A 14,179-nucleotide genomic window follows, 5' to 3' on the forward strand; every position below is an offset into this window, starting at 1 on the left:
TATATGTGTATATATATATATATAAAACTTGTTTAAATGTCTCATAGTAGCCTATATATATATACAATGGTGTGAAAAATTATTTGTACCGACCCAGATTTATTTCATACAAAATAGTTTTAGATCTTCAAACAATACAACAAAGGCAACACGTACAGTTTTTATTTATTTATTTTTTAATCTAGTTTTGCCACCAGCACTGTGGTGTGATTTTGGCCCGCTCTTGTTTGCAGAAATGCTTTAGTTCAGAGACATCAGAACTGCTCGTTTACAAATCCTGCCACAGCATCTTAATTGTGTTTCTCGGGATTCTGACTAGGCAATTCAAAGCTTTTTAATTTTGTTTTGACTGAGCTGTTGACAGGTGGACTTGATCTCAGTCATTGGTTTCCAAACACTTTTGTTTTGACTCATCAGTCTACAAGATATTCTCCCACAAGGTTTGAGGATCATGAAGGTGTATTGCTCAGACGAGTTAGCGGTGGCTTTCGTCTCACCACTCTCTCATGGATGCTGTTTTCCGTCCGTGTCTTTTGGATAGTTGGGTCATGGACAGTCACCTTCCCTGATGCCCAAGAGGCCTGTTCTGTGCTGACCTTGGGGCTTCGATCCTGAGTCGTCGCTGGGCTCTTGGAGGAATTTTTAAGGTCGGCTACCTCCGGGAAAGTTCACTACAGTGCTGAATTTGGTCATAATGCCTCTGACTCTGGTTCTTTGCTGACCTTGGGGCTTCGATCCTGAGTCGTCGCTGGGCTCTTGGAGGAATTTTTAAGGTCGGCTACCTCCGGGAAAGTTCACTACAGTGCTGAATTTGGTTATATATCAGTCAGATATCATTCGTTCTTATATCTAATAAGGTAAACGTACCCATTAAGCACACTTCCATTTTTGAGATCAGATTATAAAAAGAAAAAATAATTTATTATCCCCCTGCTAAAAAAAAACAATAGAAGCCCAATAGAAACCATCACAGAAATGTCAGTGGTTTCCATTAAAATACCATTATAAACCATTAGCTTTTTCCAGTAAAACCATTACAAAATTCCTTTTTGTAGTGTATTTTGGGCATTTTTCCAATAGGATTTAACACCCCACCAATAGAATCCATCACATACCAGTAGACTGCATTGTAGTCTCCATTAAAACCAATACAATTCCCATTATAACCATTAAAACCATTACATTTTCTATTGTGTTTTGGGCAGGGTTCTATTGTTCAGTAGGGCCAACTTGATGTTGTAACCAATTGATGTGTTTGTTACTATACCTCCTATAATTTCAAGTCAATCAGATCATTGCACGCTGAGATACGAGTCTCCATGTGTTCACGCTGTCTGGCGGCCATTTTGAAAGCTGTCTGAAAACTTTCACCAAAAGAGGAGCCCCTTAAATGTGCGTTTTTTAGATGTTTAAGCCTTTATTTTGGGTATGTTTCACTAGTTATTGTAAAATTAAGAGATTAATGTTCAGACTTTTGCATATTATAACCTGGAACTTGGATGTGGGAAATAATTACATTAGATCCAAAAGATAGTTTTAGCAACACAGCGCAGATGCTACAGAACACAGTTAGCTGACTAGCTGTATAAGATTGTGTGCTACGCTAACATATTACTTCACAGGCATTACTGGCTTGTACTTTTACATCCATAATATTATAAATTGTCAGATTATTGCTAGCCTGTCGTTTAAAGATTTCATATTATTTTAAGGTGAGCTTAAAGTGTACACGACTATGAAAATCACACAACTTCAGTGTGACATCAATAAGAAAATGTATAATTTCATAGATATTGTTAATAATAGTTGTTCATGTTAAAATGTGTATGAACTTAATACATAATCTAGATTATATTGAAATTGACTATTTATTTAGCAAAATCCTGTCATTTTAATAAATATTACATTATTCTTTAAACATTTTCCTTAAAATAAACAAGAATTTTTATAAAACATGATGTGAGCTTAATGGGAACAGCAGTGTACTTAAAAGGTACAAAAATGTACCCATTAAGCACAGCCAGACCTTTTGAATTTAATGATGTATATCTTAATTGAAATGCTTTTGTCATTTAAAACAAAATAAAATATTTTTGTGTGAGAGATTAATATTTTATTTTAACATAACTTTTTGCACTGAAACCAATATCTTGTGCACTAAAAATGTCTAAATGTAGATTTTGGTGAGCTTAATAGGTACGTTTACCCTATAATGAACAACACAGCAAAGTTAAGGACATTTCCCTTAAAAATAAACTACAGCCTCTTTTATAGCATTATCTTCTGATTTTGTAACATATGAAAAGACTTTTGTCAAGTATGTTTGAATGAACTAAAAAATACCTCTGTATACAAACATCGAAAGTATTTTTAACACAAAGTTGTATAGGTTTGGTAGACTTTTAGACAGAGTTTTAGAAAGCCTCAAGACACTACATACTTAACTGAACCTGTTTGTAAAAATAGTTAGAAACGCACAAATGTCAACCTTTAGGCATAAATATATATATATATTATATTATATTATATATAAATAAAATTAAAAATGTCGTCACCTTTATATAGCACTTTTAACAATACAGATTGTTTCAAAGCACTTAACAGTATCAAATTGGAGGATAGAGTGTCAGTAATGTATAATGATAAGATTAAACACTCAATTTTCAGTTAAAGGCATTTCATTATTGAATTCAGAGATGTCATTGTCTAGCTCAGTTTAGTTTAAATAGTATCTGTGCAATCGATAATCGCTAGAAATTAAGTGTCCCCAACTGAGCGAGCCAGAGGCGACAGCAGCAAGGAACCAAAACTCCTCTGTGACAGAATGGAGAAAAAAACCTTGGGAGAAACCAGGCTCAGTCGGGGGCCAGTTCTCCTCTGACCAGACGAAACCCGCAGTTCAATGCCAACCGCAGCCATGTCAGATTGTGTAAAGGGCTTATCTGATTCCCGTGGTCTTGTCCCAATGGAGCATTTTAATTTATAATTTAATGTATTTGTTATATTTGTGTTTTATTCATTATTTGAAGTTTTTCATTTATATGATTTATTCATTTGCTATAATTGTAATGTATAGTTTAATGCATTTATTGTTTCTCGGTCTATTTTTATAATATATATTTATTTGTTTATTATCATTTAAATTTATAGTTTAATTCATTTAATATATTTCTGTTGTGTGTGTATGTATATATATATATATATATATATGCATTTACTCATTTTTTCATATTTGTATATTATGTTTTAAATGTATAAATGTATTATATTTCTATTTTTATATTGTTGCAATTTCTAACAATAATAGTATTATGTAGTTAGGTATTTTATTATATTTTTAGTTGTATTGTATTTTAGTCGAGGTCTTCACTGGGGATATGTCTCTGGGGCTCATCAGGTGTCCTGGTCTCCGCTGACGAACAGGGCTATAGAGATCATCTCTCGGTGCTGATCCACCATCTGATCGGATACGGACTGAGAAACAGAATAAGAAAGAAACAGAAAAATATTAGCATAGATGCCAAAATGTGCCAAATGACACATGAAAAAACTAGATAAATGATTTAAATAATAAAATGTATACATGCAGTATGTCATCTAACACTATCTCTTACATATATTCTGCAGCTCAGGTAGCGAGCGGGCAGATCTTCACAACCCCACCAGGAGGCTTCCCGTGTAAGACCATCATGCATGTTTGTGGAGAGAGAAACCCTGATGTTATCAAGACCTTGGCAAAAGAAATAGTGGTTCAATGTGAGCAGGGCCGCTACAGGTCTGTGGCCATTCCTGCAATCTGTGCTGGTCAGTAGCTTCATTATTTCTTACAATGAGAAAAAAAAGGATGTTTGTCTTGTAAGGCAGTTTGCTGTATGTATTTTTTTCCCATAACAATGAAGGTTTGCAAAGCAAATCTTTGGTGATAATATACAGTTAACAGGTGAGTAAATATGTGTAATGCAGAGACATTTTATTACTTGCCCATCTCATGCATTATAAAATGTAATTCAAGACATTCATTGTCAATTTTGCACATTCACCATTTTCAGCTCCTGGACCACTTGTACCTACCAGTGTAACCACCAGAGGGCACAGTGGATCAACTAGATCAAGATCCCATTCCTTACCCTTACCAGTCGCTTTGGACTTGACTTCTCTAGTAACATCTTTGCCTGACACAGAGAACATAGCAGCATTTCTAGTCATTGGTCACACCAATAATGAAGTGTCTGATGCCTGTAGAGAACTTCAGCGGGCATATGAGGACCAGTGCTCCACACAAACTTTCTCTCCTGATGAGATTGAGCGCCTCACTCAGGGTGAGATGAACCAGCTGCTCTCTAAAGTGGATTCACTGCACCTGCAGATAGAACAGAGCAGTTCTGATAGATGGGTAGTAAAAGGGCTGAAGGATGGAGTGAATGAGGTGGTTAGACTGATACAAGATGCACTTCGCAGACAGGTGAGAATTACATTGAATTGACATTAAACATAATTAGCTCTCCACACAATTGCCTCAGCACATAATGCATAGAATTTGCCTTGTGGGCAGTGTGCTAACATATAATGCCATTGTGCTATGAGTGCCCCGAGTTATATACATACATATGAACATACACACTGCACTTGTATATGATATACTAATCTTTTGGGGTGTTTTGGTGAAATGATAAATGCAATAAAATCTTAAAATCATGAAATCATATTGGTTTTCATTATTATTTATTTATTCATATGCAAAGCCTAACTTGTTTTTTCTCCTAAACTCTTAAGGTAAGAGAGAAAGACCAAATCTTCCTCTTCAGTCAAGTCACGTGGTGCATTCTGGGACCACGGGGTAATTGGCAGAAGGTACCAAAAGACATGAATTTTAAGCTTGAGAAAGGAGATGTGAAAGGTGGTATTGTGGATGCACAGGGTGTGAAATGGACTGTGGATTTGAGAACGATGAAGGCCACAGCACGTGATTCAAGACAGGTGACCGCTCTCAAACGACTGGAGAACCTTTCAGGTGGGGAACCACTTTCATAGTAGCCTATATGAAAATATATGACTCTGATTATGTTAAATATATATTCAGTATTGTGTCAGATAAAATCTTTGTCCAGTTGAAAACCACTGATCTACATCTATGTCATAAATTGATACATAATAATCCAACTAAGTCAAAACCCTTTCTATTTGGCGTTTTAGATTTCACTTTGCCAATCTACTGGGACAACATGAGCCAAAGTGACCCCTTAAAGGTGATTGACTTAGATCAGTCATCCACGGAGTACAAGACTGTGAAGGCGGACTTTAAGAAGACTGTCACAAAAACAGTGCTCAAGGTTTGACACCTAACACTATCTTAGTGTGCTTAAAATGACATAAACCACACCGTAGGACATTCAAAAAAAGATTTGAAAGAACTAGCTACATAATGTCTTAATTTATATCTAGGATTAGAGCTAGTCTACAACAAGGGCTTATTATAAGATTGGACTAACAGCACCTGCTGATCAATTTTGTTTTGTTTTTAACCTTTTGAAAGTGTTGATCTAGTTATTGTACCATGTAATGATTTTGTATGGCAGTATAGTCTTTATAGTTTGCTTTTATGAAGAACAACAGATGTGAATGTGAAGTCTATTAAATATATTTGCACATGGCTGTTTGAGTGCAAATGTATTTCAACAGATCCAGCGCATCCAGAACATGAATCTTCGACGCTTATATGAGGGGCGTAAAATAGAGCTGGAGAACAGAAATGATCCCAGTGTGAGAGCAGGAGAGATGATCCTTTATCACGGCACGTCAGAGGCATCCTGCTCATTAATCATGAAGTCAAACTTTAATCGCAATTTTGCTGGGCAAAATGGTAACTGCTTTTTTAAGGTTGATTAAATTAATAGTCCGCCTAAAAATGGAAATTCTGTCAGTATTTGTGTGTGAGCAATATATATCACCAAAGCTGATGTTTGGCATTTTTGTTCCAAACCTGTTTGCTAACAGCTTGATTCATAGTGACTATGACTGTCAAATGTCAAAAAGCATCATGAAGTAAAGTTCATCTCACTCACTCCTAGTCTTCTGAAGTCATGCAATAACTGTGGGAGTAACAAACCCAACAGCGAGTGATGACACAATTGTCATTTTTGGGTGAACAATATCCTTTATTCCATTGGATGAACTTCCTCTTTATAGTTTAACAGTATAATAGATTCCCAGTCAGCTACTGATGGTCTTGTTAATTGTTCAGTTTGCAGACTAATTGATACTGATGACTTTTATACCTTTCTCAGCCACCGTCTACGGTCATGGGACGTACTTTGCTGTGAACGCCAGCTACTCTGCCCAAGATACCTATGCAGTTCCTGCAGCAGACGGGACTCAGCTCATGTTTGTGGCTCGTGTGCTTACGGGTAATTACACTCTGGGTAAAGCGGACATGAGGACGCCCCCTGTTCGTGTGGCACCTGACCTCTGTTATGACAGTGTGGTGGATAATGTGCAGAATCCCACCATGTTTGTGGTTTTCCACGACTGCCAGGCTTATCCAGACTACCTCATCACATTCAAATGAACTTCAACAAAAAACAACTTGTCTTGAGAGCTAGAAGATTTATAAACGTTATTAGTTATATAGTTGATTTTACATTTAAATGTAATCATTTAGGGGATACTTATATTCAGAGGGTTTGAGTTAGTTACCTGTTTTTACCTTATGCCACAACTAACTAGTGCTCAGCAGTTATGAGTGTATTAGTGATGCATATAATTCAGATTATGCAACTTAATGATAGCAAATAAAAATGAATGGTTTCAGAAAATCTTGAAATTCACAAGAACGCATGAGCAGAAAATGTGCAATATTAATTGACATAGCTATCTTTAGATTATGGAACAGTACCATATGAAATACTCCTGTGAGTCACACATAGTTATAGTCTGACGGAGAAAGATTCATCTGTCGCTTGTGCAAATCACAGAAGTGAAATGCAGCTATGTATATAGCTTCGGGCCAATCGATTCATCACTCCAGGATAAAAACAGGGCTCTTTAAAATGCGATTTGTTCGTATTCCAACTCTTCCTTCTTAGTTCTCATGTCTGCTTCAGGCTCCTCGTTATCAGGAAGAAACCATTCGACGCTGTTTTTGGACGAAATGTAGGAGTTTGCGCAATTTGCCGACAAATTCTTTCTATCATTAACCGGAAGTACTTTTGGGAAACCTATGAATCTATGAAAACTGTCTATATTGTAACAAAAAACAGTTGTTCGTTTCTTATATTATTTGACTAAATTTCAGTACAATCTTTTTTTTTTATAGATTGTTTGTTAGCTATACTTTAACAAATTTACAAATAGAATATTCAAATCTCCGACTGACTTGACATTATTGTCAAAATGTTTGAAATTCAAAATCCCTCTAACAAAAGCAGTTGTGATGTTTGCTAATGAATTGTGATTTTTTTTTTTTTTTCCTGTCCTTATCACAAGCACCTTGAGAAGCTTATACAAATGTACAATATGATAAATTTGTCATATTGGCTCACCTCATGCTGTTCACGCGTCTGTCAGTAAAGCTCTGTAAAGTCATCATAAAAGTAGTCCACGTGACTTGTGTGCATTATTCAAATTCTTAGTTTGGCTATATGATTTTTGTGTGACAAACAGGCCCAAAGTTACATTTTTCACTGAAAATCCTCTCTATCATAGCATAATAGAGCTTAGTTGCCATTTTGAATTTACACTTCCTTCAGCCTGTACTGTAAAAAAATGACCGTTAATTTAACGGTAAAATACTGTAAAATGCTTTACAGTATAAACCTGTTAAATGGCTTACGCACGCTCCCCTACAATATACAGTGAAAAACTGTATTGGACATTACATTTAATTTTATGGTAGTATACCTATTTTCTAAGTGAAAAAAGAATGTATAATTTACAGTAAATAACAGTAAATTGACATTCCCAGAATTCCCTGCATTAAATTTCAAATTTTATGTTTGTTTTTTTTAATGATATATGTATATTATTTATTTCATAAATTTAATGATTTAACAATGTTTAAATATTTTATTATTTCAGTTTCATGTGTGTTACTATGATGGTGTTTATTGTTTGTGTGAATGACGCTGTGCAACTTCTATACAAGTAAATATTTTAAAGTTGCTTATGATGAGCTTTGGTTCATCATGTGACTTTCTCATCACCACCTGCTTTTGGAGGTTATCAGTGTATTACAAAGGTACAACACAGATTTCAGTACTTCAATAGGCTGGTATATTAACATTAAATTGGTTAATGAAATTACAGTATTTAAATGTAAATCCTAAAAACCTAAAATGTTGCTACTGTATTTTTTTTTTTACGGCACCACAGCTGCCAGTTAGTTACTGTAAATTTTTAAGTTTTTTTTTTTTTTTTTTTAAGGTGTGAGGTGTATTAACTTTTTTTGTGAAGGCATTTACAGTTGCCAAAAATTTAACGTTCAGGGTTTTTGTTATTAAAAACAAATAAGCAAGCCCAGCCTGGGTGGCAAAAACGCTTTAACACAAAAGTAACGTGATGCATTACTTTCCATAAAAAGTATCTAGTAATGCAATTAGTAACTAGGAGTAACGCAATATTGTAATGCATTACTTTTAAGTAACTTTCCCCAACACTGATCCTGACTAAGGCTACATGTTAAATTACAAAACATTCAAAACTTTTATCCATCTGAACTTGTGCACACGATTTCAGAACTTTCATTTTCTTTCTTATTTCTCATGCAAAGCTATGTGGAAATAGAGTGCACAAGTCCTACTGACTTAGCTTGACGGATGTGGTGGATTAGAGTTGTGTCAGGAAAAGCGCATACACACATGGGTGAGTTAGCATGACCAAGCTTTAATTTGTGGGTGAATTATTGATTAATGTGGGTAAGGAAACAATGTTGCTACCGTGTTAAAATGAGTCATGTAGTGTAATTATAGTGACGCAGTAAAACAACGTTTTATCTTATATTTCATCTGCACTCACATGCCCTGATACGTCATCAAGGCCTTCCCGCACTTTGAGTCTGGCGCTCTTCCAACAAAGCAGAGCAAGTGCAAACAAACTGGAGGTGAGAAAAATTCATCTTATCAATATACAAAAATGTTTCAGTGGAAAGATGATGAAACCACTGTTTACAAATTTCACTGCACTGTAGTTATTAACTGATTAGATGCGGTGTGTGTGTGTCCCCGAGGCTTTATTTTATATAAATATTTTCATTTTGTTGCAGAATGAAAATGAATCTTTTAGACAATATTGTTTTTGTGTAAGCTACAGTATGTATAGAAAATGGAACATATTTATATTTCATTACTAATAATTATTTTCTTCTCCCTCCTTGTATAATGCGATCGTTTACAAAACTGGTCCTTGTGTTGTCACTGATGTGAATGTTTTTTTATTTTTTTCATTTCATTCTATCATTTAAAGAATATAAGAGCTTACAAACTAATGATACATGAATTTTTATAGACAAAATAATTTGCAATAATGGGGGAATGGGGACAGTGTGGGTGACAGTATATATATTAGTGCTGGGCAACGATTAATCACGATTAATCGCATTCACAATAAAAGTTTTTGTTTATATAATATATGTGTGTGTACAGTTTATTATGCATATGTAAAGGCACACACGTACAGTATTTTGAAAATATTTACAGGTATAGTTATATTCATATAATTTATATTATATATAATTATATTTAATATATAAACATAATATATTTTTCTCAAATATATACATGCATGTGTGTGTGTATTTATATAAACATAATAAATATACACACACATATATTATGTATACAAAATCTTTTATTTTGGATGTGATTAACTGCTGCCCAGCACTTATTTATATATGTGTATATATATATATATATATATATATATATATATATATAAAACTTGTTTAAATGTGTCATAGTAGCCTATATATACAATGGTGTGAAAAATTATTTGTACCGACCCAGATTTATCTTCAAACAATACAACAAAGGCAACACGTACAGTTTTTATTTATTTATTTTTTAATCTAGTTTTGCCACCAGCACTGTGGTGTGATTTTGGCCCGCTCTTGTTTGCAGAAATGCTTTAGTTCAGAGACATCAGAACTGCTCGTTTACAAATCCTGTCACAGCATCTTAATTGTGTTTCTCGGGATTCTGACTAGGCAATTCAAAGCTTTTTAATTTTGTTTTGACTGAGCTGTTGACAGGTGGACTTGATCTCAGTCATTGGTTTCCAAACACTTTTGTTTTGACTCATCAGTCTACAAGATATTCTCCCACAAGGTTTGAGGATCATGAAGGTGTATTGCTCAGACGAGTTAGCAGTGGCTTTCGTCTCACCACACTCTCATGGATGCTGTTTTCCGTCCGTGTCTTTTGGATAGTTGGGTCATGGACAGTCACCTTCCCTGATGCAAAAGAGGCCTGTTCTGTGCTGACCTTGGGGCTTCCTGAGTCGTCACTGGTCTCTTGGAGGAATTTTTAAGGTCGGCTACCTCCGGGAAAGTTCACTACAGTGCTGAATTTGGTCATAATGCCTCTGACTCTGGTTCTTTGGAGACGAAGAGCATTTGATTTTGGAACCCTTCCCAGACTAATCCTCATCCTTTCTGGAATTACTTTCAGCTTCGGCATTGTGTGTTACTTGGGAAAGACCTTTTAACCCACTTAAACCCCATTATGAAAGCAGTTTATATATATATATATATATATATTTAACCCTGTAAATCCTGACATATGCAATAATCATTTTTAAATAGAACACCTTTATTTATATAGCGCTTATACAACACAGATTGTGTCCATGCAGATTTACAGTGTTAAACAGGAAAAACATGTGCTGAAAATACAAGAGGACAATAGAAAACAGTTTATTGAAGATTTAGACAAAATATCTTAAATAAAATCTAAAAAAATATTTGCAGTATCATATTCGATGCATCAGGCTTTTATGGCACATTTAATATGATATAGTGAGAAACACCTCAGCTTTATCCAAAAAAATATGCTATTTGTTGCAGATGCTGATATTTATATGGAAAAAAAAAATAAGATGAAATTCTGATGGCTTGTAATGTAGATGACATTTAAAGGTTTTTTATCAAAGCTCAGTAGTTTCAAAACATATAATGCAATGCAATTATGCAATTTATGATGAATCATAAAAAACGATGTATGATATTTAATTAAACCTAAGTTGCTTCAGTTCAGTAAGTGTTCATCCTGAAATATTATTAACAATATAAAAGCTATTCATATATTTATGAAAATCAGTAAAGATTTTACAGTAAAAAAGGTATGTGAAGCACACGCTGGCGGTGGACGTTTGTACCATTGTACTAAAAGGTTTTTACTTTTACTAAAAAGTATGAACTATCAGTCAGATGACAGAAAGAATGTAGTAACTTGTGCAACATGTTTGATTGTACTGAGAGTTCAGAAACCTTAGAAATGTGCGTATGTCTGACACAGTAAGCTTTATTAGGTAAAGAAAATCCTTTATAGCTTCAAAATCCTTTAGGTTTTTTTGATCTCAGTTGGCATTTGGCAGCACTATTGTTCTGTTTCTAAATTCCTTTATTCTCAAGTGAAATTTCACTAGAATAATAGCCATTTAAAAAGAGACTTCCTTGGAAGAGAAGAAGAGTGAGTAATTGTAATTGTGCAATAAACTCTCTCGTGTTGTGTGGGAGTGTCAGTCTTTAAAAGTGAGAGTGCAGGCCGCCGTTAGACACACAACCGAGTGACTACAGCAGACTCTTGATACCTTCACTGACACTGCTCTTCACAATACAGACTCAGAATGATGAAGTTCATCACATCAGCCTTCGTGCTTCTGATCTGCACAGCTGCACTGCTGTCCACAACAGAGGGTAAGCAGACTAACTTTCATTCATCATGCTTTCTGACTTTTTTTTTTTTAATGAATCTTTCGAGCTAATCTCACAGCAACTCTCTCTGTGTCACTGCAGGTAGATCGAAACCCATGCATCCACGCTGTGAGTGCATTCAAACATATTCAGGGCCAGCAATCCCTTTTGGAAAAATACGGTCATTGAAGGTGACTCCTGCTGGACCACAATGCAAAAATGAGGAGATCATGTGAGTGTGAAACCTACCAAAGCAGCACTTCAAATACAGACATATAATGTGCACTGCCAATCAAAACCTACTTTATTATTGCTTCTTCAAAAAAGTTGAAATCCCTTATCATAGTTAACTAAAACTAAATATGTGTAACTATTAAAAGTGACAGACAAAAGTAAAACTTGTCTCATGGTGCATCCTGGCATACTTTTAAACATCATTTCAGGAGTTCACTTGTGTGGTGAACACTTGTCTTTCTTTTTCCAAATTCAACGAATTTTTCATATTAAGATTCAGACAAAGATCTTTAAGATCATGAGAGCGTGCAAACATTTGATGCTTCATGGATGGTTCGCCTAAATGAATGAAATTTGGTCATAATTTGCTCACCTTCAGCCAGTTTGATTTGGAGATGTTTAGCAGAATGTCAGAGTTGTTCCTTTTAAAAAAAAATTAATAAATATACAAAAGTCTTGCTTTGAACATTTTCACCATTGAGTTTTAATGTTTGACAATTCTGCTATAAGTAACTTATTTTATGCTCCTCAGAAGAAAGTCAGTCATACAAATTTAGCAACACTTGAGGGCATTTAAATGATGACTGAATGTCTATTATTGGACGAACGTTTCAGTTAAATGATGAAGTCAGAATGTGACTCATGTGTATCATTTTATGCAATACTAAAGAGTCATTCTATCGATTTTAAAGAATTACACATTTGTTTCTTACAGTGCAACAATGAAAAAACAAATGATGTGTCTCAATCCTACAAAAGCCTGGGTGATTTCTCTCAAAGAAACGTAAGTTCTTGCCTATGATGACTCTAAATATCCGTCTTAAAATTATTAATTTGCTTAATTTTAATTCACTTATATTAATAATAATAATTAATGCTTTTAAATTCGGACAATGAGGCACTTTGGTGCATCCTTCAGATACTAAGACATGTCTCTTTATGTTTGCAGAATCAACAAGAGAGTCGAGAGCCAACAGTGAATGAATATCACCGTTCAAAGAGTAGCTGAAGAAACTGGTTCAACTATTACTACTGTATTATAGAATTGTTTTATTTTGTCATCTCTGGGTGATAAATGAAGTATTGAATGTGAAGATGTGCTTTCTCTACCACCTGTTTTATTAAAGATGAACTTTACTGTAACCTTGCCTGACCGTCACTATATTTTATTAAATGATATTTATTGTTATTGTGTCACTGAATTGTAGTTTTATATGTTCAGATAGTTTTGTATTGGTTTTGAATGAAGACACGCTTATAATAAAAAAAAAAAAAAAAAACTGTCATGGTCTTTATTGTGCTTTTTTGTCCTATCACAAAACATTGCAACATTACAGTATCATTCCCTGAGCTGTTCACAATGAAATTAATTACCTTATATTTGCATCATGTTTTTATAAACTTCTCCTGCAAAATTTTCCTGTGGAAATTAGAGGTGGTCTTGGGCTGGGGTTCAGGGGAAGCGGACTCTTGGGAGCTTCCACGAAGGCGTCCCCAAGAGTCTCCGCTGGTCCCGTACAGCACAGCGCTTCCAGAGCGCCCCCCAGTGCCTGCGCCACGTAGGCGTCCCCAAGAGTCTCCGCTGGTCCCGTACAGCACATCCAGAGTCCCCTGATCCGCCATGGCCGCCGGAACGGGCGCCGCCCTGGAGGCCGTCTATGATGTCTCCTGGTCCCTAGAGGCCTCCAGAGCGCCCACCCCCCCTCCCCGTTGGATGTTGCTAGGTGCGGGACGCGCCTTCCGGGAAGGGGGAGTAATGTCAGTCCTGTCTTGTGTTTCCCCTCCCCTCGTGCCCATATTTGGTTTGTTCCTGTTCCTGTCATTATGAGTTCTTTAGTCTCCAGCCGTGTTTGATTTGTTCCCCACCTGTTACAGTTCTCCTCGTTTGATTTCGTTCCGTTCATAAGCCCTGTGTTTCCCTGTCGTCTTGTCTGTTGTTAATTGTTACTCGTGTGTCCTGCATTCCTGCTATTCCAAATAAAAGTCTATGTTGGAAGAAACTCCTGGTCCCTGCGTTTCCCTGGCTCCAGCAGGACCGTGACA

General features: G+C 35.5%; 2 protein-coding genes across 2 annotated transcripts in view; both read left to right on the forward strand.

The window, feature by feature from the left end:
- Positions 1 to 7,758, forward strand: part of LOC131544788 (protein mono-ADP-ribosyltransferase PARP14-like) — a 29,268-nt gene extending 21,510 nt beyond the window's left edge. Inside the window, exons 12-16 of the mRNA XM_058783245.1 lie at positions 4,050 to 4,462; positions 4,774 to 5,011; positions 5,194 to 5,330; positions 5,680 to 5,860; positions 6,285 to 7,758. Coding sequence (XP_058639228.1) covers positions 4,050 to 4,462; positions 4,774 to 5,011; positions 5,194 to 5,330; positions 5,680 to 5,860; positions 6,285 to 6,565 — 1,250 coding nt within the window. The 3' untranslated portion in view covers positions 6,566 to 7,758. The remainder of the gene's footprint in view (positions 1 to 4,049; positions 4,463 to 4,773; positions 5,012 to 5,193; positions 5,331 to 5,679; positions 5,861 to 6,284) is intronic.
- Positions 7,759 to 11,674: 3,916 nt separating this feature from the next.
- cxcl8b.1 (chemokine (C-X-C motif) ligand 8b, duplicate 1) lies at positions 11,675 to 13,385 on the forward strand. Its single transcript, XM_058783345.1, has 4 exons — positions 11,675 to 11,905; positions 12,005 to 12,134; positions 12,852 to 12,920; positions 13,086 to 13,385. Exons 1-4 carry the CDS (start codon positions 11,836 to 11,838, stop codon positions 13,114 to 13,116), a joined length of 300 nt encoding a protein of 99 aa, XP_058639328.1. The 5' UTR covers positions 11,675 to 11,835; the 3' UTR covers positions 13,117 to 13,385.
- The last annotated feature ends 794 nt before the right edge of the window (positions 13,386 to 14,179 follow it).

Source organism: Onychostoma macrolepis, chromosome 07 (assembly GCF_012432095.1).
Source record: "Onychostoma macrolepis isolate SWU-2019 chromosome 07, ASM1243209v1, whole genome shotgun sequence".
In the NCBI taxonomy this organism is placed as follows: Eukaryota; Metazoa; Chordata; class Actinopteri; order Cypriniformes; family Cyprinidae; genus Onychostoma; species Onychostoma macrolepis.